The sequence below is a fragment of the Grus americana genome, chromosome 2, assembly GCF_028858705.1.
Source record: "Grus americana isolate bGruAme1 chromosome 2, bGruAme1.mat, whole genome shotgun sequence".
NCBI lineage: Eukaryota > Metazoa > Chordata > Aves > Gruiformes > Gruidae > Grus > Grus americana.
This window is the reverse complement of record NC_072853.1, coordinates 154,386,834-154,410,967: the sequence shown is the minus strand read 5'-3', so window position 1 is coordinate 154,410,967 and position 24,134 is coordinate 154,386,834. Positions and strand designations below refer to the sequence as shown.

At 40.3% G+C, this 24,134-nt stretch overlaps 1 protein-coding gene across 6 annotated transcripts in view; it reads right to left on the bottom strand.

Moving 5' to 3' along the window:
- Positions 1–24,134, bottom strand: part of CCNY (cyclin Y) — a 128,241-nt gene that overhangs the window by 34,894 nt on the left and 69,213 nt on the right. For 4 of the 6 annotated variants that reach the window (XM_054815467.1, XM_054815470.1, XM_054815469.1 and 1 more), the window contains exons 2-3: positions 16,920–16,994; positions 11,094–11,128 (exon numbers count right to left, since the gene is read on the bottom strand). In XM_054815467.1, coding sequence (XP_054671442.1) covers positions 11,094–11,128; positions 16,920–16,994 — 110 coding nt within the window. Of the gene's footprint in view, positions 1–11,093; positions 11,129–12,280; positions 14,922–16,919; positions 16,995–24,134 lie in introns of those variants that run through there. The other 2 variants (XM_054815471.1, XM_054815472.1) reach the window with 2 other exon arrangements.

Below are 24,134 nucleotides of genomic sequence, written 5' to 3'. Positions count from 1 at the left end.
CTGGGTCAGGAAAGTTACCACCAGTCAAATTACATGTTTAATTTACAACAGAATAGATTTAAAATTCAGCTGGCACATCCACGACAATTCTAATTTGCCTTACAATGAGCATCGTTTCCAGCGTTTCAGTGGAGAGACCGATGTCAATACCATCAGTGGAATCCACAGACGTTTACCAGCTCAGAGGAAATGAGTACCCAGGCCACGGTCCTGACACTCCTCCCTCAACACATCTTTCCCTGCCTAATTTCCAAAACAGGTATTATTTCAGTTGCCAGCACTCCATCATCTCACTAACATTTCCTTTTCCATAAGCAGCAGACTTCTTAGCAGCATTCATTAGATACAGAACAGACAGACTCCTGGTAAAACCTACAGGCATCTGAGTCATCTTTCTGTTTTTCCCAGCTATGAGCAAAAGAGCATTCAAAGTCTTCCATTAACTGAAGAAAATAATTTTCTGAAGCTGTTTCAATTGTAGAAACATTATTTGCAAATTATTTCAAAGTTCATCAACAAATTTTGTCAAGGTTCTCCACTTGACTGATAAATTCGTAAGCTGAACTGCTTTTCTTGAAAATGAAAAAGTTTACTGAAAAAATGAAAAAAAATATTATCTCCTCTCAAAAAATTCTCCAGGAGTTTGGTAAGGTACTTTGTAAGCTCATAAGCCATCCACCTTCCAAGCCATTATATATTAAGCAAAGCAACGAACAGAAAATTTAGAAGCACTGGAAGCATTAATGCTGTAAAATGTATTATCTAGCATTGATGTATGCAGAGAGAACAACTAGGGGACTGGTGATTTATAGTTTTTTATTGTACCATAGCTTAGTTCAAATTTCTGGATTAGATTGTTGAGTACCTTCCACAGGCATGATAAAGGCAAAGCAACTTAAAAACAACTGAAAATGAGACTGTTTAGTGGTTGAAAAAAAAAAAAGGGAGAGGTACAGACATTTCAGCATCATTAAAAAAACCAACACATGCAAAGTTTTAATTCTACATCTTATGTGTCAACATGTTTTAAAGGTTTAGATAAAATTTAAGATAAATGGACTGGATTCATTCAAGGCAAGCATGAGTAAAAACCAGAAAACAACTCTGTAGCAACACCACTATCAGATTTAAATTTTTTTCTGTAAACAGCACTCCAACATTTGATACATGTCAATAATTAGAGCCACGCACCTTATTTCTGAAAGTATCACATCACAGAACTCTCCATGGTATTCAGCCCACACCACACTTCGTTAGGCTTAGAACTTTTCACACTTCAGAAAAATATGTGGTGTCTCATGCCTCACTTTCAGTTCATAACCACTTGGCAGGAAGGGGTACCTCTCCCAGTCTTAAAAATGGTGCCAAGTGTAAACCTACTATCTTTGGTACATATACACATTTGTGCCATGTGAATAACTAACCTATCGGTAGATCAACATTCCCAGCTTCTACTCTGACATCCAACTGCCGCCATATGGTATGCCAGGTAACAGATCTTCTGCCTTTTCCAAATTACTGGAAAACACCCTCAGTTTCATATTCTAACTTGACTAAGCTGGAAGACATCTCAAGTCCCACAGTTCAGTCAAATAGGCTTTTCTGAACCTCCATGAAATGCTGCACAGGAACCTTCTCCATCCTTGCAACGGACAAAAGAAGTTACTGAGCGTTACCTCAGTATTCAGCACTGTCCTGCAGAGAAACCCCCTTCTCTGTCCATTTCAACGGAGAAGTCCACACCCAAAATTGTACAGGAGCTTAATGCCTTCCCACTTCAAATCCACCACGGCTGACCACAAAAATCTTCCATTTAGACAAGTCAGAGAGGCTCTAAGTGAGAAAAATCAGAAGAGCTGAGAAAGAAATTAGCCAAATCCTCTAACATCAATGGGATCCTTCTCAGGTTCTGTCCCACCACGAAGGCTGACACAAGGGAAAGAAAGGACTGGTATAGCTCCTTTTGTAAATCTTCATATGCAAACATGACAGTGAGCATAGGACACACGTGAAGCCTTGACTATCTCTGCTATTACAAATATTTACAAATTAAAAGCACCTCATTGATATGAAGTGGAATTCACTTTATATGTACTTTAACTTCCAGTAGTAATATTTTTGTCCTCAAGCTGAGATTCAGTAGATGCCATGATTCTCAACTTCAGCAAGACTTCTGACTTCATCTCACATAAAACTCCCAAAGGGCAAAACAAGGACAACACAGCAGGTAAAAACTACCTGGAAAACTATACTCTGGTTACCCAGGGATCACTTTCAGATTGGAAGGTTGAAGTAAGGGACATTCCACAGAGGTCTGGTCTACTCAGTGTAAAATACTGAGCAATAACTTTGATAACAGAATCAAGGTAATTTTTACTGAATTTGCCACTGGCATTAATTTGCAGAGGACTCTGTTATAAAAAAAGGAAAACATCATAAAGGATTTATAGAGTTACCACATATACAACAGAGTAGAGCACCTTTCCACTCTGCTCAGCTAGAATTTTATGTCCAGTTTTGACTACTGTATTTCAAGAAAGATGAATTGATTTCAGAGAGTCAGGAGGAGAGAGCAGCAAGATTCATCAGAGGTTTAAAAATCCTGATTTAGAAGGAAAAACTGAATCACTGGAGAGGTTTTCTCCAGGAACAAAGCAACAATAATGGCCTTAAGTCATGTTGAAGGGAGTCCCAAAGAAGAGAACATTGTTCTCCATGACCACTGTGGATGGGATAAGAAAGAACAGGCTTATATTGAACTAGGGAAAATTAAGATTGGACATGAAAGCGTGAGAGGAGGTGATGGCAAACACCCCTCCCCCCCAAACCACCACCTTTTTCTAATAGCAAGGATAGCTTGAGTGACTTGAGCAGTGATAGAATCTCCATCACTGAAAGTTGTAAAAAAGAGTAAAACAAACATATGCCAGGAATAGCTTAGAGGCAGGATTCTGCTCTTAGGCAAGAAACCAGACTGGACGACCTCTTGAGATGAATTCTGGATCAATTTTCTATCACTTTGTGATTTCTTTTGGTGGAGAGGATTTGCAGCTCTTTAATCCTGAAGTTGTTATTTTTCTCATTTCAATCAAAGACGTTCATTAAGAAATGCTGACATTATAGGTTACAACGAATATATAATAGGTGTTTTGTGGAATTTTTTTCTTTACAGGAAAAGATGTATAATGGAAAAAATTGTTTTATAACTTGCTAAGGTTTTACATGTCTTACAGAACAAGCTCTAAGAGATCAAGATTCAGTGTACTTCCATTAATGCCAGGTGTTTCTAGCACTTAAAACCAGGAGTTTTTCCCTCTTGCACAGCTAGTACTAAGGAAATAGCACTGCTTTATTTTCCTCCCACCTTCAGCCTGAAACTTTCCAATTTTCCAAATCACATTTGTTTTAAGATGTTTGAACAACAGGATTTACTTGAAGTTTACATAAAATACATCTTATCAAAAATAGAATGGCTAAACCATACAAGCTCTGCAGAACTGTTTCTATGTACCTGCTATGAAAGGAATGACAACAAATTCCTAACTAATTTACAATGAAAATACACAAAAGGGTGAATTTCTCTCAGCCGTCATTTTAGTATCACTCAGAAATGAAATGTAAATTTGTGGGTAAAAGGGAAGTGTTACTAATTCTTCTGTTAAAATAGCCGTTTCAGGGTGGATTTGGGTAGAAACGTCTAACGGACGGGCGCCCACTGACCAAAACTCACACTCAGAATTGACCAGAAGGGGTTCCAGCCAGCGCTGTCCTGGCAGCTCTTCAGCCACACTAGGATGGCACTCTGCCCCGACACTCAGCAGGATTTGATCATTTGAGCGCAAGACTTCCCTAATGAAGCCATACAGCTTTTGTACCAGAGCTGGCCTTCAGCCAGACAGCTTCCAGTTTGGCAGAGGAGCTTTAGTCTTTGTCAGTGTTCTTTTGCATTTGTCCATCAAAAGATAATTTGCAGTTTCTGTCCTAAATAATGATAGTACTGTCTCTTCTTACATCAAACCAGGTGTAAGTTATTGCATGATTTTAGAAGGTACCATTAAATAGTACTTCCCCCCATGGAAAAATTGAGGCCTGCTTGCACCCGTCTGTGGAGATGTGCCCGTTAGCTTCCAGGCAGCAGAGGCTGGCCAAAATGCTAATAGGCAAAACTGGCATGTGAAAGTATGCATGAAGCCAAATTACAACAGCAAGCAAAAATGCCAGGACTGCTTCTGACTTGGAAAAGGGAGGTTCCTATCTTGGGGATCTTCCATTGCTTCTGGACATGATTTAGTTCCGACAACGTTTTTCACAGAAGAAACATGATTTTACAGGTCAACAAAGTGTTTCCAAAATCAAGCAAGCCATGCAACACGATTCTCTGCACAGCTCTGCAAACCTCTGCGTTTAGGTTCATCTTGCATAATTTGACGCTACAGCATGATTGTCTACATTTAGTGGCTAGATATGGGTATATTCACCTGAACAAAAGCTACAGCAAACTGCACCATCATATGTTTACCTTTCTCTGCCAACATCTACAATATATAAAAAAAAATCCCATCCAACCACTCTTAAGTAATACTCATTGTACCTCATCAGTCTATGACATGATTCAACCCTGTCCTCAGTTGATTAGTCTCACCAATGTTTGATAATGTCCAAAACTGGTGCTTTAGACTAGGTCTGTACTTGCAAGTTTTTTGCTCTCAAAGCTTGTCCTTACTCAAGCCAGCTATAGAAAACTACATCAGCGTACCACTGAGCTCTTGGGAGGCTCAGCAACCACTGGCAAACTCTTCTGCAGCACACACAGGCCCTACTTAACCACCGATAAAGCACCCTGTTTTACAAACCTGAAAAGATTAAATATTTCTTTGAACACTTAAAGCAGCTCCAAGGCTTGTATTTGCATAGCGTATAATTGCTAGTGTTGTGCAATTTGACCAGAGGGACTTCACTAGGCTCCCAGCACAGCAGTATTATACAGCAACCTTGTAAAAGAACTCTCTTGTGTGCTCTCATTCCACCTTAAAAGTTAGTTTTTGTTCCTCCCCCTACAAAATTTTGCCACTTCATATAACTTATTGCCTTGAGCCTGATAAGAGAGGTAAAATTCTTCACCCTGGAGGACAGGAAAAGAAGCAAGGGGCTGAAAGACATTAGAAAAAGCATTTCAAACAGTAAGTTTAATTAAGACATTAAAGAAAACCTGTTGATTCTAACTTATTGCAAGCCCGAAAAAGCATCTTAAACAGCATCTGTTAAGAATGACATCAGTATAAGGAATCTGCTAGATGGGCCAGATGGCCTATAAAGGCCCCCTCTAGACCTGTTTTTTTTGTGATCTTGCCTTGGAGAGGAGCAAAGACCAGATTAAGCAATCTCTAGGAGAGCTTCAAGAGCACCTGAGAAGCCTCTAATCTATCTTTCAGTTTATCTTGTTCTTCTCTGAGTAAGGAATGTTAATTAAAATATCTTAAGGAATTTGGACAGCAATTATAAACCTTTACAATAGCCAGCCTCAGGCACTTAACAAAAACAACATTTCACATTTTATGTTGTGCTTTGCATTTTTCATGGATTAAAGCACTTTTTAGACCATGTTCACATTTCAGCATGTACCATATTTGCAGTTATAATCACTAGCTGGAAGTGTCTGATTACCAGTCACATGCCTTGTAGTTTTACAATAGGGAAGCAGATCAGCCTCTTTATCCACTCTGACAGGAAAATTTGGGGGCTACACAGGAACAAATATCATACATCATTTCAAACACGCAAAAAGGCTCACAGAAATTGCTTGTGCCACACCACGTACAGCAAAAGACCCCTCCATTCTCCACTAGTTCCCATCAGCAGGGCTGCTGCTGGGAAGAAGCTTCCCCTGATGAGAATCACTACAGGGTGACTTACAGGGACTGGGGTTCTGACATGAATGACGTCCAGGAACTTCTCCCCAGAATGCTGAAAAAAGTTTGGTCTATACACAGATGTCAGTTTTTCTTCTTGCAATGATAAAAACAGGATTAGTCTGCTGGGATTTGAATATCCAGTTGCCAGGTAGCAGACAGTGGAAGTCATGTCCAGATCCCTAAACAAGATGATACTGAAAGGAAGCTGTTGCTACAAAGCTGATGAAGGGTCTCCAGAATAAAAAAAAAATAAATGTGGAAGAGAGATATTACTTCCCTTTATATTCCTTCCCTTTTCCATCCCTTTATCTTCCTGCAGAAATATTCCAATATGCAAAAAATATCCCTTATTTTTACTGGGTATTACTGCTTATAAACACAGATTCAACTTTAAGAGCATATCTTGTCAAGAACAGAAGAAAGTACTTTGGCAGACAGCATTTTCATCTTGTCTGAAAGGGAAAATTTCCAGAAAAACCTAATGGAAAAAACAACTTTTCCCTCCCCTGCCCTGCTCCTTCCCCCTACAAAAAGTAATCACCTAGTACAAAGAACTAACTACTGCAAACAACAATAAAAATTCACTTTTTCTCCACTCACCCACCCTCCCCAAAACATAAAATATGTCTTCCTGTTTGCTTTCCTTGCAGAGATACTGATGCAATCTCTCCTCTCTGAAACAGGAAACACCTCTATCTCAGTCTGCATCTTTATCCCCCTCAGCAGCTTGACTAAGCAGATTAAAAGACAAGAGCACACTGAAGCAGTATTAAAGCTGTAACAGAAAACAACTGCCAGTTCAACGGGAAAGGGAAGTAGAGTCTGCTGCAACTGCTTAGAAATTAAAATAGGCTGGAAGAAAGCAAACACGCCAGGTACACCGTAGGTAGGTAACTTCCAGCTCCTCCAAGGATGCTGGAAGTTATGCAAAGGATCCAGCACCATCTCCAAACTGTCGTCTGTCTCCCTGGGCTCCGTGGGAAGACGGAGAGATGACAGCTTCCCCGTAGCACCCTGTCACCCCCACTTTCATTCCTTCCCCCTTGCCTTCCCCACCAATAAAAAAAGAACAGCTGTTGGCTTCTTCCATCACACCTACTGACAAGGTGAATCTGAAACGTGGCAACTGTCAGCCTTTGATGAAGTGCAATAAATCAAAGCGGGAACCCACTATTTGTATTTGGGGATGAAAGGAGACTATTCAGCCAATTAAAATATTCTACAAACAAGGGCAAGCAAGAAAGGAAAAGAACAGTGGTGTTATATTGAAAAAGTGCATTTTTAAATGAAAAAGAGTCAATATTAATTCATTAAATTAATTTCTTCATATTTTGAATATTCACATTTTGAAACTGTATTTTTTTATAAACTACTATTCTCATCTATTACTACACAGAACTAGACAAGCAGGTAAAGAAGAAAAAGCACAACATTCCTTGATACTTCTCTTGCTAGCCAGCCACCCTGATCATCTGGGAGATGTTCAACTCTGCCTGCAAAATAACCAATAAGATGCTACATAAAAGGATAAAATATTTTGTTGCTCATCTTGGTTATTTGTCACAAAAGGAGAACAAGTATAAAAGACTTATACAAGGAAAAAAAAAAATATGACGTTATGGAAAACCACAAGAGAGAAGAGTGCTGCATTATGGCGAGTTCTTGTAAAAGGAAGACAAAACAATGCTCCAAAATTTATGTGCTCTGGCTTGTTTCCTCCCGAGCAGATGTGGGGACCCAGCACTTCACATCAGCGAGGAAACAGATGAGTAGCAATAGCTCCTTTTAGAAATGCACTTAGCACACACTGAAAAATGGTGGAAAAGAACTGATCAACCAATAGAGTATATCATAAATTAGCTTATCATGTAAATACTACCCATCATTTGTGCATACAATTGTTAAATCTATTTCCTCAAATTTCTTCAAATTGGCTTAGGAAAATTATGATGGTTCCCTGCAGTCTACAAACCTAAATACAGTTGCCAGTTAAAGGTCACAGCAACCACTTCAAAAATGATCACCAGTTTGTGCGTCAGCTTTAGCAGACTGAGTATTTCAGAGGTGCTGAATGAATGCTCACAGGTGTGCTGAAGCAACAACTTAAATATCACAGGCCATATCTGAGAATATAGCTTATCTATGAGTATTGGCTAAAAAAACTTAACTGACTTGTAAGGACACACAGAGAGAAAGCCGTGGTAAGGACTTGAGCTTCATAATTTTATTTTTAGTTTTGTAATTCAGAAGTACTTTATAAGTACAAAGAAGTCAGATTTAAGGCAGCAGTAAACCAGACTACTGGGGGAAGTTTACATTGCTGCAACCTTAGCCAACACTTTGAATGTGTGTTGGGTTTGCGTGGCAAGGTTTTGGTAGCGGGGGGGCTACAGGGGTGGCTTCTGTGAGAAGCTGCTAGAAGCTCCCCCTGTGTCTGACAGAGCCAATGCCAGCCGGCTCTAAGACGGGCCCGCCGCTGGCCAAGGCCAAGCCAATCAGCGCCTCTGTGATAACATATTTAAGAAGAAGAAAAACAGTTAGAGCTTTTGCAGCCGGAGAGAGGAGTGAGAAGATGTAAGAAACTCTGCAGACATCAAGGTCAGTGCAGAAGGAGGGGGAGGAGGAGCTCCAGGCGCCGGAGCAGAGATCCCCCTGCAGCCCGTGGTGAAGGCCATGGTGAAGCAGGCTGTCCCCCTGCAGCCCATGGAGGAAGGATGAGGGGGTGTAGCGATTCCACCTGCAGCCCATGGAGGACCCCACGCCGGAGCAGGTGGAGGCACCTGAAGGAGGCTGTGACCCGTGGGAAGCCCACGCTGGAGCAAGTTCCACGCCGGACCGGTGGACCCGTGAAGAGGGGAGCCCACGCCAGGGCAGGTTTGCTGGCAGGACTTGTGACCCTGTGGGGGACCCCATGCTGGAGCAGTTTGCTCCTGAAGGTCTGCACCCCGTGAGAGGGACTCCATGCTGGAGCAGGGGAACGATGAGAGGAGTCCTCCCCCTGAGGATGAAGAAGCGGCAGAAACACCGTGAGATGAACTGACCGTAACCCCCACTCCCCGTCCCCCTGTGCCGCTGAGGGGGGGAAGGTTTGAAGCCGGGAGTGAAGTTGAGCCCAGGAAGATGGGAGGGGTGGGGGGAGGTGTTTTAAGAGTCGATTTTATTTTCTCATTCCTCTACTCTGTTTTGCCTAGTAATAAATTAGATGAATTCCCTCTCTAAGTTCGGTCTGTTTTGCTCGTGACGATAATTGGTGAGTGATCTCTCCCTGTCCTTGTCTCGACCTACAAGCGTTTCGTTATGCCTTTTCTCCCCTGTTTGGTGAATGAGGGGAGTGAGAGAGCGGCTCTGGTGGGCACCTGGCCTTCAGCCAGGGTCAACCCACCACAGAATGATACTTTAAAAAAAAAAAAAAAAAAGAAAAAAGAAGAAAAAAAAGAAAAAAGAAATTAGGAAGAGGTACAGTGCTCAGGGTATCACCTACCTAAGCTGCTACATGAGCTCCCAACAACACAACTCCTCAGTGATATGATCACCCTTCCCTTTTCTGCAACAAATCCACCATTGCCTAGAAACGTTTTACACCAGGGTTTGCAACAGTGTGCTTCCAGCAGCATTTGTAATGGTCATCTTTGTTCAATCCGCCAGAGGAATCCGCTCGCAGTCTGCCTAATGCGGGACACATCTTTTACATGGCATGAAACCATTCAGCTCACGTGAGAATTTCACCCATGACACAAGGTGGACTGTCACAGAAACTCGGGTAATACCTTGCTTTGCAGTGTCTAAATATTCATTTTTTTTATATTGAACCCTCCAAGCTTGAGGCTACAAAGCATGCCAGAAGTTACTGAGCACACATTATTAAACTTAGAGGAACCCAGTGCATTAGCTTTACAAGTAATTTTATAACAATACAACTGCACTGCAAACCACCCTCACCGGCACTGTAAACAATGGAAATGTTTCACAGGGGAACAGAAGGTGAGAAGCACCAAGAGTACCTGCTAACCTGGTGGGGCAGGCTTTAAAGGCTTTTATAAGCCTCACAGTATCTCAGGACTTCTCAAAATCTTAACTCTTGGGAAACTGAAAATCTCAGCTTGCTTCCAAAGCCAGGCAGTAGTTCCAGAACCACTCAGCACAAACCAGTTCTGCCAACAAATGAAGCAGTCCTGCTTCCTCATCCCTCTGGGTGGCTCATTCCTGCCTCTCTGCCTCCCTCCCTTTCTGCAGGTGCAAGCTCTGAAGTGAATCACATGTAGGAGCAGATCCATTTTAGCTTTTATACCTTCATTCATGCCCCAGTCCAGTTTACCTGGAGCTGCACAGATGCTTGCCCCAGCACAAGGGGATGCAGAGGCTATACACCACATCTGCTTCTTTCAGCAGCTGTACCGGCTTAAAAATGATTCATGAAATGATGGCCTACATTTCCAGATAGAGAAAATTTTGAGAACCGCTCCCCATTTCACCCTAAAGGCAAATACCATTTGGGAGACAATTAGTTCTTTCCCTCCTCAATTTTACTGAGGCGTGACTCCAGATATTTCAGCACAAGGCTTAACATACTGGGAACCGCACTGGTTCCAGGTGCTTCAGTAGTACAAACAATACTAACTGGGACAAAGAGCCTGGTCCTGTACCCAAAGCAGGCTACAGGGGATTTGCTCTCAGCTTCACCGAGAATTTGATACAAACAGAAGAGAACTGAACTGAAAAATGCCCAGGGTATACAACCATATCAAAACTCCATCTTCATACTCAGCATGTACCACATGTCAATCCACATTTACATTGCATCAACCCTGGTCAGGCACTTCAGGACTTCTGTGTAAACATCAAAAGCTGCAGCTCTCTCAAAGCAAACTTGCAAACAAATGTAATTTGAAGTTTGGAGAGGTTTCGTAATGATTTTTAAAACCATACTAATGCGTGCAGCTCTTTGTCTCAGGTACCAGTTACCAATGTACACTGGTTGCAAGCAATGATACTGTCTTCAAACCAACAGATCCATTCCACTAACTCAATAGCCGAGACCTATACTTCTGGATCCTGATGCAGAACAGACATCTGAAGCATCAGCACCCTCTCACCAATATGGAAACAATGTGTGATAACTCTTATTTACTGTATAATACAGACAACAAGGAGAAAGCTGCATAGCGAGGCATTGTCACTTACGTGGTTTATATAGAGACTCTTGCGTTTTTCTCTCACTGCAAAAACACAAAATATGATAGAAATATTACTTGACTATTTTTCCCGATTAAGCTTCTTATATACCATTTATAACAAAAAGAACAGGAGGCTATCTATGTGCAACATTTTAACTGCTTTTTCACTAATCAAGTATATTTATATATCAAACACAGAAGGAACATGTATCTGTATGCACAAATGCATTTACTCTCACTAGTGTGGTGATGGATTAAAATTCTCATCCATTTGGGTACTTTACCAGGCGTTGGTCCGCATGGGAAAGTTAATATGCAGTAAGCTAGAGTCCAAGTTCGCAATGGATTAGCCATCCTTCACCAGTTCTGTGTGGGCACTCCTGAGCCACCAGTGCCTTCGTGCAAGGTACCTTGCTGCAAAGTGACCTACACTACCTTGCAGGTATGAAAGCACCTAAATAGCACAGAGTTAGCAAATGCTCATCATAGCTTACTGTGCACTAACTCCCACAGAGGAGCCTTGAAACCATATGCATTATACCACTGCCTTCTATAACGATCAGGTGCAAGCCTGAAACTATTACTCATGTAGGATATAACAATGAAAACATATTACTGTGGTGAGTACGAACTCATCACCACAAGCAAGGGTTGCAAGTCAAAGCCACACTTAGCCAAAATATTCAGAAACTGAAGAGTAACAACAAGGGACATAGATGTATAGAGTCTTAATTGTCAGGCAAATGCTGATTAAATATACTCTATTTAATTTTTAAAAGCACTTTCCCAATTAACTCACCCCATAGAGAGCCTGTGGAGCTCTGTTCCAGTGAAAATACCACAGCATTTAGGATACAAGTCTAGAGGCAACTAACACATAAATCAAACTGCAGGATTAAAATAATAATGGTTTCATGCTGTAGGTGATTAAATGCACTTTGGTGCACCATGATTTGAAAGCTATGCAACCCAACGCACTTAGCAAAATGAGAGTGCTCATAATGGTGGGATAGCCTGTCCATTCCCTGTTGGATGAGAAGCCATTACTTGTGATTTTTTAAAAGCAAGCAATCTCACATAAACAAGGCTGAAATCTCACAAACAAGGCTGAATGTGTGAATTCTGTGAAATAATTATGTTTAATGCAGACATAAAATGAAAAGAAAATAAGAAAAAACTTTTAAAAATCCTTACATAATTTTCCTCCCAGGGAGCAGAAAGGAGAATCACACATGACAGATGTTAGCCATGTCACTTAGTACATGCTCAGATCCACAATTATGGACATTGTATATGAAACAGAATTAAACAGGAACAGCAGGAAAATTCTGATCGTCTAGTAAAAAGTTAAACTGCTTGAAATCCTGCTAAAACACTGCACTACACTTAAGTTCCACACACCGCATTTATCACCAGCAAGGGACATAAGTAATCTAAAGGGAAACAACAAAATGATGGCAGATACTCACTTCTAAGAATAGCCAAAGTATTTGTCTAGTATTGCATATTGCAATGTACAGGCAGTAAGCAATTCTGATAAGCTGTATGTAAACCCAATAGAGTACATAACTGAAAATGAACACCTATTAACTGTGAAATTTTGAACACAGTTAAGTTTTTAACAGCGTTTTAATGACGAACAATTATACTGCATACAAAGTTCTTATGGACAAAATCCTATAAAGACAGCCTGCACATACGCTCCAAATTCCCTTTTAATCACCTTTTTTCCCCTACTTTAGTTTCTCTTTTCTGTATTTTCCCTTGTATCCATTATTCAATTCCCCAGGAAAGTACAATCACCTATTTACCAAGGCAAGAATATCACTCACAGCTCATTCCATTTGCTATTTCCAATCTCCAGAAGAATGCATTACTGCATTTATACACACCCCTGACTTCTCCCTGCTCAAGCGCTGCTTGCACTGCTCATTCTTCTAAGCACGATGCTGACCTCATTTCCCCTACTTTCCCCATACAAGAGAAAATCAGTTCGCCTGGATTCTCTGGTGAGGGACCACAAGAAGGCAGCTGCGCTTTTGTGCTTCTGGCCCACTCTGCCATAGCGTAAGGCTTGACTCTTTCCAGAACGTATGTCGATGGGGAACTGGGCATAGCAGAAAACCATTTTGTCACAACCGCTCTCTTTTGTGATCGCAACCCTCCCTTTAAACAAAGGAAAGACAATTATTGCACAAGGCAAAAGGCCACTTCTGCCAAGCTAAAATGACTGTCAAGAGGCAATTCCATCACTTGGCTTCAGTCAGTTTAAAGATGCGTTGCACTGCTCAACGCAGCACAGTATGGTCTTCAGCAGACCAGACCGCAGGATTATAATTAACCATCATTTTGTAGCGTAAATGCTCACTGCAACTCCAGGCTTTTGGCTTTCGAGCATGGGGTTTTGATGAAATGAAGCTGAATAGATTTAGAGTCAGTTTAAACAATTAAACTTCTACGTTCTTTCTAATGTTTTAAAGCTTGGAAGTTGGAATGGAACTCTTCAAGCGGAGACTGAGACGCTGCCAAATTGTCTTAGTTTTCCTCATTTTAAAGTCAATGACCTGTTCCTATTTCTGCAGGCACTTTCAACTGTTACTGTTGAACTTTGGCAGTAGTAGGAAAATATACTGAAATAGAAGGGAGTGAGGAAAAACACACACACACATGCACAGATATGTACGCACGTGTATATGCATAAATTTTTCATTGAGCTGCAATAGAAACTTTCTTTGTGCAATTTCTATAGACTATCTTAATGTTACCTATATCAGGATTGAGGACAAAATTCTTGAGGATTACATCAGTACGAATGTCTCGCATTTTGAGAGTTTGTAAATCATTTGTTTTATCCGAGACAGGAGACTAGTCCTAGTTAACATTAAAGAGTAAGTGCAGCTTACTTCAAATCTATCTGCTATATAAATAAATTTTCAAAATCCTCTTTTTCTGAAGCTCATTGTTACATTGATACTGCAAAATTTAGCCAGCACATTGAATGTAATGTAAATTAGGAGAGGTGGACAGCTGTAACCCACTTACAGGAAAGACCATTACCAGCACCCTGAAGTAGCAACCATTGCCCTCTTCCTATTATAAGGAAAGGAAGTTACGTTATTGGAGTGCTAAGGTTTGGAAACCCTGGCTTAACCACAACCACACACTAAATAGTGCGTGGCTTTTCAGTCACCTAGACCATCCTGCTTGCAGGCCAAACTCAGCAAACAAGGGAGAACTTGCATAAAGCACTCACAGTTCAAGACATAAAGGGTGATATTCTTTACTAGCTCCCTAAACAGGGAGAATTACTCATGTAAGATTCAGCACCTAGAAAATTCCCACAAAGAGTTGGAGACATTTAGAAAAGCTACTTCAGTTAGGAATCTAATTAATATTTATTGTGTCTTCAGCTTTTCTACAGATGCATTGAAAACTCAGGTAATTAAGGATACATTGAGACTACCCGACTAAGAGGGACAGGACAGATTTAGATGCTTAGCATGGCATCCAAGCTTCACAGAACAATGGAAAATTCAGACCACGTGATATCCAGAGATGCCATGTCCTGTCTTATATTTGGGGTAGTCAGCTTGCTTTTCACTCATGTGTTGATCACAAGCAGCTCAAGCACAGCTCCTGTGCCAGGACAGTACTACAAGACTACCACTGAGGCTGAAAGAGTAGAGGGCTACTAGAAAGCCAAACATGGAACTGCCTGAAAGTAGCGTTGCCAAGTCACTCTAGCACGTAGTGATAGACTTGGCCATTTCCCGCTGCACAAACATGTGATGTACACTCAAGAGTCACAGCTGGATCCTGGATGAAACTGAATCCTAATGCCCCTCAGCTCTCCAATATGTGTATTTTAAATATCTGCAGGTCTTATCTATAGAAATAGTTTCACTTACAGTCAACAGGAAAGTTTGCCAGCCCAACACTATACAAGTAATGGACAGAGGTAGCTACATGCCCAAGTTACGTGTTTTCAACATTGCCAGTTCAGCTTTCCCCTTCTACATTGTCTTGAGAAGTCTTGGGGGTCCCCTAGACTCCACAGAAGGCTGTCAGAATACAACCCTACACACCCTAAAACATTATGATATTTTCCCCTTAACAAGCATTCTATTGCATTTGGTGTTAGGCAACATCCTTGAATAACTCCTACAGCTCACTTGGTTCCACAACAGGCCCTAAGTACAGCCAAGCAAAATGCTTACTGCTGTGAGTTGTTGCACCAGAACGGGACAGTTCTTGGCAATGCATCAGCAGATAAATGTTTGCAGCATCTTTCTTCTTTTGTACAAGCAAAATAGCCTTTGGATTTTTTTCATTATGATTAAGGATAGCTGAACAGATCTTACGCTCCTGTTAATAACATTTCTATATTATTTCACTAAATTCATTGTTCTCACTCAATGTATGTTCTTCATATTAAACTAGAACAAAGTTTCATAGACCAACTCTAGCACAGGTACAAACTGTGATTTTAAAAAATGCTTACAGGTAACTCCATACTGCAATAAATTAACCACTATTACTACAAGTAAGAATAATCATCAGGTCCAGTAAAACTTTTAGCTGTCGGACTTGGGACTTTTTTTGTCCTTTCTTTCAACAAGCTGCAATAAGAAAGAGGTAGCATCCATATGGGATTATACGGTCTCAAAACACTATAAAAACACTATAAAATAGACATCAATCTTCATAATACAATGTAGTATGGAAATACTATCATCATATTCATTTTACAGAGTACCAAACCAGATTAGAATGGTAAATCACACATCCAAAACCACATAATAAGGCATTGACAGAACCAGGGCTGAATTCAAAGGACACTCTGAAGGGTAAAGGAGGTACTCACATAATCAACTCTTCAATTAGGGCCTAAATGTATATCGTCTTTGTTCTAGTCACACTCAAAAATTAGTGAAAAATATACAGTAAGTGAAAACTACGTTATTTTTAAGTGATGTGTTTGACACTGCAATTTACTATGTAAATCAAAAACGGCATTTATAGGCAGCAGAAACAAGGACAAAGAACTCATACTGAACAGTCAGAATTACAATGCAGAAACTGCTTTGAAAGTCTTGGTAGAAAATAATGTGTTTTGCATCGATTATTCATCTATTTCTAAAACAACATGTCATACATGTCCAACAGGGAATGAAAGAGCCAGAATAAATGGCTTCTATTCTACTAACTCTATCAAGAGGCTTGCTTAACAGATGTAATTCCAGAGGGATCATTTTATCTAGGAATAAAAAACAGCCCAGACAAATACATGATTTTATCAACTCCATAATGAGAGAAGAGAGAATGTTTGGGTGGGATGGGGGTTGTTGTGTTATTAAAATCTAGCACTGAGCTCATTTACAGTATCAGCTATATCGGAGAAAACTCTGGACTGTCTTCTTAGCTAATGTAAACTGGCATTTTTTCAAGAAAATACTCCCCACGCATTTCCCAGAAGCTTGGCCTAATGTTCAGTTTTTAAAAAAACAAACAGTTACACAGAAAATTCTGGATTTAGGGAAAATATTTTAAAAATATAATTATATTAAGCTTTGTCAATATTTGTAGTTCTGACACAATCACTACTTGGAACTTACAATTTCAGGACAAGACAGGATGCAAACCTGTACCTTCTACTACTGGTCTGACAAAATAATTAACTAAAGGTATGACTTCTTTCAACTTTAACATGATGCCTACAAAAGCCTCTTTTTTGGGGAGGGGAATTATATATTAAGAGACTATCACATGCATTCTAACAAAGGGGTTAGAGGTAACTGCACTACCAAATACTGTAATAAATTCAGTAACCTACCATCTGTTTGTGATTTACTGAGAAATATTGTACTGGCCCGTGGATGATCTGATGGGTTGAATTCCATGTTCAAATCTGGAAAGAAAGAAAGAAAGAAAGAATAGCACAAAAACATCTATGATTATCCAACGGTATACACAGATTTTTCCTTCTTTTTAATAAGACTAAGTTTACATACTAAGCAGCTAATGTAAAACAAAATCCATCTTGAGGCCCATTTTTTTATCCTTCTTCACACAAGTGGCTCTTTTTGGCATGCAAATCATTTGCATCAACACAGCTTAGGGATTAGACTTTGGTTCTAAGGGCTGCTTTTGGATTAAAACAGATAAAGCAGCTTGAGAAGTTAGTACGCAAGAAGTCAGGAATTATCCATTTACCATCAGTTCCTTCCCACCATGCCCCAAATCCATTGCTAAGTACAGGAACACAGGTTGCTATTTGTAATTATAAAAGAATTAAGTATTATAAAACAAATACACAACCCTCTGTAGATAGATGTGTTTCCAGGATTAGATGTGATTAAAATAAGTAGTTATTGCAGCTGAATGTAAACAAGTTAAGTCTGGGCCAGAGAGTTTTAAATGGTCAAGATTACAAAAACTCAGAACTTTTCTGATACTTCACAGATGAACATATGCCTTGCTGTGACAACTTCTAAAAAAAAAAAAAAAAACCCAAACCAAAAACCAAAGCAGTCCTAAAAACATTTACCAGGTTACAGATTTGAATCTATCACAGCTTATACAAACTTCTGTGAATCTTATTTTCCCTATCTAGGTTAAAATCCATTGAGTTTACTTGTTCACATATTCCACTCCACTACCAATTTGTCAAAACTCTTACATGCCTGCATTCACTTGAAAGCAGGCTACTAAAAATAGCACATCATTTTTTATCATTTTCTTGCTCTCCTGGTGTGGCTGTATCAACCTTAGTTCTCTTCCATTCTCTTGATGTCTAGATATACGTTCTCTTGCATTTGATGCAGGCATTTATGTGAGACTACACACGAGCACTGGTATGTTTATCTTCTGTGATTATTCCAGGCTTTCTGCATTTCTCTCATTCCCCTTTCATATCTCTGTGAAAGCTCAGCAAAACTGGAAATTAAGCCCCATGTCTTATGAAAACAAAAAGGTTTTTTTGCCCAGAGGTCAAGTTCTCCTGTCTACAGTTCTCCCTGTTCCTTCACCATCCATCACCACATTCTCTTCTCCCTTTCCCTTTTATTTACTAATTTACTAGGTCTTCCGCTTCCCTGCTTTTTTCTCCTGACCTCTCTACAAATGTACTATTTGTATTTTTTCCCCTTTATGCTCTCTTTGTTTCCTTTTCATCTCCCTGCATTCTGCAGCCCATGACATGAGCAGCCTGACATACTGCTGGTACCTGGACATAACTTCTGGAATAAACATGATCTTACTTTCAAGGAAGAACCCAGAAACGCAGAAGACCGATTCCTCAGTTGGAAAGGGGCTTATTATTATTATTATTACCAAACCCATAAAGGAAAAAAAAAATCTAAGAATTTCAAGGGAAAGTGATTTTGATTCTCCCAGAGACCACAGTTTGCAGCCAAGCGTGGAGAAGATTCTAGGAAGGTCATCTTACTACCAGAAGTTCTGACTTGAAAGGACGGTGAATTAGAAAGAATGTTTTCCTATTTTCCTATTACTTTCTCCATATTATTTAGACATAGAGAAGAAGAAAAAAAGAATCACCCACTGAGACAGATAGTGCTGGTAAAGATTGTTTTCTATTTTAGGATAGTTTTTCCATTAAGCAGAATTCAAGATACAATTCATTAAGAGTAATAAGTGTTTGAAAATGACAAAATACATTGGCTTTTATCATCTTCATCATCTTTTATCAAACAGCACAATACATCACCGCAAACAAAAAAATGCCTTTTTTTTTTTTTAAAAACCACTACAGACAATCTTTTTACAAATCTTTTAAAGTACAGGAATGCAAATTCAGTCAGCAAAACAGGACTGGCAACATGAAACTGAACTGAGCGTACAAAATACTGCCCCTAAACCAGACAAGCATTCCTTTCCTTCAGGCCCAGAAAAATATCTGCTCAGGGAGTAATAACAACCCAGTACAGGCTTACAGTCTGCTTGCAGGGCCAAAAAGAAAGGAAAACCAACTGCCACATCTTGCAGACAAGTTGCAATTATTTGAGATTCCTGTGTTATAAAAGGCTATTATGCAGAAGCAGTAAACCAACAGAGGACTTAAAGTCTTTCTGAAAAAAAGCATGAACTACCAAAAAGCACTGGCTCTCGGATAAACTTATTCTTCAGACAGGAGCTGAAAGAAGAGCAGCAAAATCCAATCTCAGCAGCTGCAGAGGCCAGACCAGGGATTTTGAAGCACCCTGGGACAGGCAGCTACCCGCTGCCAGGCAGTGGCCGTGGCTCCTTCCCACCGCTGAACCCCACAAAGCATCACGTGTCCTCGTCTCTCCACATCCCTTCTCTCACATCCTCCCCAGCAACAGCAGCCATCAACCACATCCATCTGTCTGTCTCAAACTGCCTGCACAAAAATCAGAGGAGGAGAACGTGGGTACGGGGAGCGGCAAAGCCTGCCAGGGCAGGTTACCCAGCACAGCGTGGCCAGAAGAAGACAAGTGCTGCTGAGAGAGGCTGGCTCCCCACCTCCCTCTGAGGAACAGCGTAGGTATCATGGGCTTGGAGGCAGCAGAAAGTGCTAACTGTTTGGTGTGTACCTGCAACTCGATCAGTCCCAGCTCCTCCAGGGAAAAGCATTAGGCAAACTGGAGCGTCCCCCAGGCCACCTGCGGGACACCACTCCATGCCACCACGGCTGGCATACAGCAGCATTAGAATGGATGAAGTTTCACAACACATGAGTAAGATTTCAGTCTCTGGTTGATCTTAGATGTCTTAATTTATTGTACAACTTCAAAACAAATGCCTTTTCAAATTCTTACAAATCTGTCATTAGAAACCATGTTACAGAAAAAAGAGATCAAATGATAGACACATATCTGAAGCTAGTAACTCATCACCAAAAGGCATTATCCATCAAAGGGTTACTTCCATCCTAAAGAAAATAATATATTCATACTCCTTTAGTGTTATCAGTAGTTCTTTCTAGTATTTGAAAAGTATCATGAAAAACAGCCACAATATGAAAGGTTTCCCCATTTTGTAATGGAATAGTTGAAGAAAAAAAGAGAGATTTAAACTCACACAAGAAATACTCTACTATTCAAAAGACAGGAAAATGAGAGCCAGAATTTCAATTATTGAAATTTGCACAAAAATTTTCTCCAATGCTCTGTGACTCATCATAGCCTTACGAAGGAAAGATTAAAGTGGGTACTTCTTCCAACAGTTACTCTGCACTCCAAAATCAGCTTTTAAGAAAAAGTCACTGTCTCATAAACAGCCCAAATCAAAAAGCTTTCACTGTAGATGTTCTTCCCAGTTAAACAGATGTGAAATATTTGCCTATATCTTTTCATAGTTCAAAGATAGGTTTTCTTTTGTTTCTAAAGGACTGTTATGTAAAATATAACTCCCATTCTGTAAACACCTGAACAGTGTGATGCCCCAGTTTCAGTGGTTTTGTCTTCTCAGGATTAGGAACCAAAGGTGTCTATAAATACATGTATACATGCACATATCTATATCTATATAAATGTATATTTAAATCAAACCTAATTTTTGGTTAGCCAAAGCAAAGCCAGCCTCAGGTACACTTCAGCTAACAGATCATGTGCCTAACAGAATTCACACAATTTTGGAGAATTTGGGCAACACCAGAGTCACAAATACATGCAAATATACTTAGGACTGCATTATCTTCCTTGCTTAGTAGCATGCCAAAATAACAGTTATTATAATGGGCATTCTGATTTATCACATCAAAATAAATTCACTCTCCAATAAAAAGAAGTAGATTTTGCATGTAACAATTCGGTACATAACTGTGCTGAACTTTAAGACAACCACTAGAAGACGCAATGAAATACACCCCGTACACTGTGAGAAACATAGTTCCTGAAGCCACAGTAGCTGCATTCGAATGTGGCCATAAAAAGAAGTGAACTATAAAACAGTGCAGTTTCAGAATTGGGCTAAAGCCCAGGCAAGATTTTAAATCTCAAAACAAGATCTTAAAAAGCATTACTGAGATCAAAAATACTGAATACAGCCTCAGTTCGCACTTTTTAAAAGGATAAGAATAAAGTTCACATGAGCATAGAAGAGAGCTACAAAAATGACTGAAGGAGTGCAGAAAATGCCTTCGAATGAAAAAGTGAAAGCTGAAGAAGGACTGTTTACAAGGGCATGTAGTGACAGGACAAGGGGTAATGGCTTTAAACTGAAGGAGGGTAGATTTAGACTAGATGTTAGGAAAAAATTCTTCACTGTGAGGGTGGTGAGGCACTGGCACAGGTTGCCCAGAGAAGCTGTGGATGCCCCCTCCCTGGAAGTGTTCAAGGCCAGGTTGGATGGGGCTTTGGGCAACCTGGTCTAGTGGAGGGTGTCCCTGCCCATGGCAGGGGGGTTGGAACTAGATGATCTTTGAGGTCCCTTCCAACCCTAACCATTCTGTGATTTTATTTTGATAATTTTCCCTTTCTAGAAGATTGCTTCAGCCAAACATCTTTAGGCTTTAGTCCAGCATGAGTATTTACGCTCAATTTAAGAATAACTACACATAAGTTACTGGCTTATGATTCATAAGCAGGTGAGATCACATGATCCCAGGGGCTTCTAGTTTAAGTTCTATAAAATCTTCAGAAATAGCAATATTTAAATTATTAAGCGCAAAACCTCAGCAAATCCCAGTGGCACATCTGTAAACTGTCTAAAATTGCACCAAACTCTGCTGCGATTCTTCAGAAAGAGCTACATTTTAACGCTTGTGGTCAGAATACATTATGCAAGATAAAAACAGAAAAGGATGAGACTAAATCTTTCATGGCAAAATTTTAACAAAAAAAAAAAAAAGGTTCTTCAACTCATGAGTCTACTGAGATAGAAACAGGCACCACCAGACGATGAAGGATGGGTGCTGCAGCAACTAGCTTCTGAGCAACACGCATCAAAGCTTCTGCTGTGACACAAACAGGAAAGACCAACACGGTCACTGCTTTTATAACAGTGCGTGTGGGCTGCAGCACAGGGAGCGGGTCTCAAAATGTGTTTATTCTATCAGAAAAATTAGATGTTATTTCCTTCCTTTTGAACAATGAAAGTTGGGTAAGTTTGCACTGCCAAAGCTCTGATGCTGATTTAATAATGAACTGAAGCCTAAACTGAGTAAAACACTTGTTTTAGACTTAAACAGTTCTGAAATACTCCAGTGAAATTACTTTCCTTCCTTCCCTTCACCCCTGGGAGCACAGGCTATCACTGCCACTGCACAACCACCACTATCATTAAGGAAAGAAATAGTGTCACATGTTAGTGTAATGACCTATCGCATGCTTAAAAATAAAATCAATCCACGTTTCTTCTTCCCAGAAGATATTCTTTTCTTAGTTATTTAAGAGGACTTCAGGTAAGAAGATGACAGACCTGTCCAGAGCATGCCACAGAGGAAACTGCCGCTGACCGGGCACTACACAAATTAGTTAACCTCTCCACCATCTTTTCTCCACCCACAACCCGTCATTACAGATCAACTGCCTGGTATGGCCTGCTGGCTGGAAAACAACAAAAACACCACAAAGTGGTGTTTATTAAAAGAATGCAAGCAACGAGCAATGCGCAATTAAGCCCTACATGTTTCCAGGAAGAGAAAACAATCGCTACGGGAGCAGAGAGAAAGGGAAGCACAGGTGACCTGAGGGAAGGTGAAGGCTTTCATGGAGAAGCCAAGGGCAGGGCTTTCGGTGCGCCCTGATGCGGGTGGGGAAAAGCACGGCCATGCCTCCCTCGCCTACGTCACCTCCGTGGTACCAGCAGGACCCGAGACATTATTTCTCTGGCTGGCCGGGAGAGTGAAGCTGTTGCTCCAGCTTTCACAGTGTGCCAGCTCCTACAAACGAGCTGATGTCGTCTGTGGGAAGAGAAACAGAAACAGTATTCTCCAGGCACAGACCAGGAGAGAAGTTTTCCCAACACCGAACCTAGAAAAAATGGCTGAAATGAATTTCAAAAGTCTCATTGCACCTTATGTCTTTCTGTTTCTCTTTGAGTCTGGTGGGCTGCTCCCCTTTATTAACAGCAATTAGCCATTCAAATGTACAGTAATGAAAATATTCCTTTAAACATTAGTATGTTATTATAATTCCCTCAGGAGCTGAGTTGGTAAGAGTTAAACGGGTACCTCAGCCAAAAGAATCTCCCTCATCTGTCTCTAGTCAAATGAAACAAAAAACCAAAAGATAACTTTTAAAAAGGAGAGCAAAGAAACAAGACTGAAGAAAGCAATCTCTCATCATTATTATCCATTTTCTTAAACTTTATTTTAAATCACCATGATTTATGCAAAGGAGCCACAATACAATCTTACATTTGGAAAGCCATACGAGTAAATCTAGTACTGAAGTTTCCATCTGAGATTTATGTACATTAATGTCTCTAAAACGTGGGATATGCCAAGCAGTGGGACTAAAATAATTCACTGGGATAAATAAATAAAAGCACTGGGATGATTTCCGTTCAGAAGTTTTTATAGCCTTCAAGCCAAAATAAGACTGAATTGTATAGGCTGATTTCAGTGGATAATAACAATAACTGCATCTGCTTTTACACTAAAGCTTCCAAGATGTGAGAGAGACACTACTAGAAGTTTCAGCTCAAGCCATTCAAACATCACACAATCACGGCATGAAGATCTATCAGTGTCAGACCACAAGATTTATCTGTACCTTTTTAGAGTACTTCATGTCTTGTGTAAGCAGCAACTAACCTACCCTAAATGAAAACGCGCCTCAGCTGTGTTACTGGCTGTAGTGTTCTTGTAAGAACAAATGTTAACGATGATGTTCCAGTGCTTTTTAACAGTGATTGTGAGAAGAAAAGAAACTTGGAAATTGGAAGGCTTTCAGGAGGCAACCGGCTGGAAGGGTAAACTCCTTCAGGTTTGGCTAGGTCGCTGGAAAAACTTGGATACGATCTTTGCTACCCTGGAGCTACGGTATTCTCTGCGTACCATTCCAAGCAAACAACAGGCACGGCATTTCTCAGCAAGCTCCAAATACACGGAGACTCTGTTCCA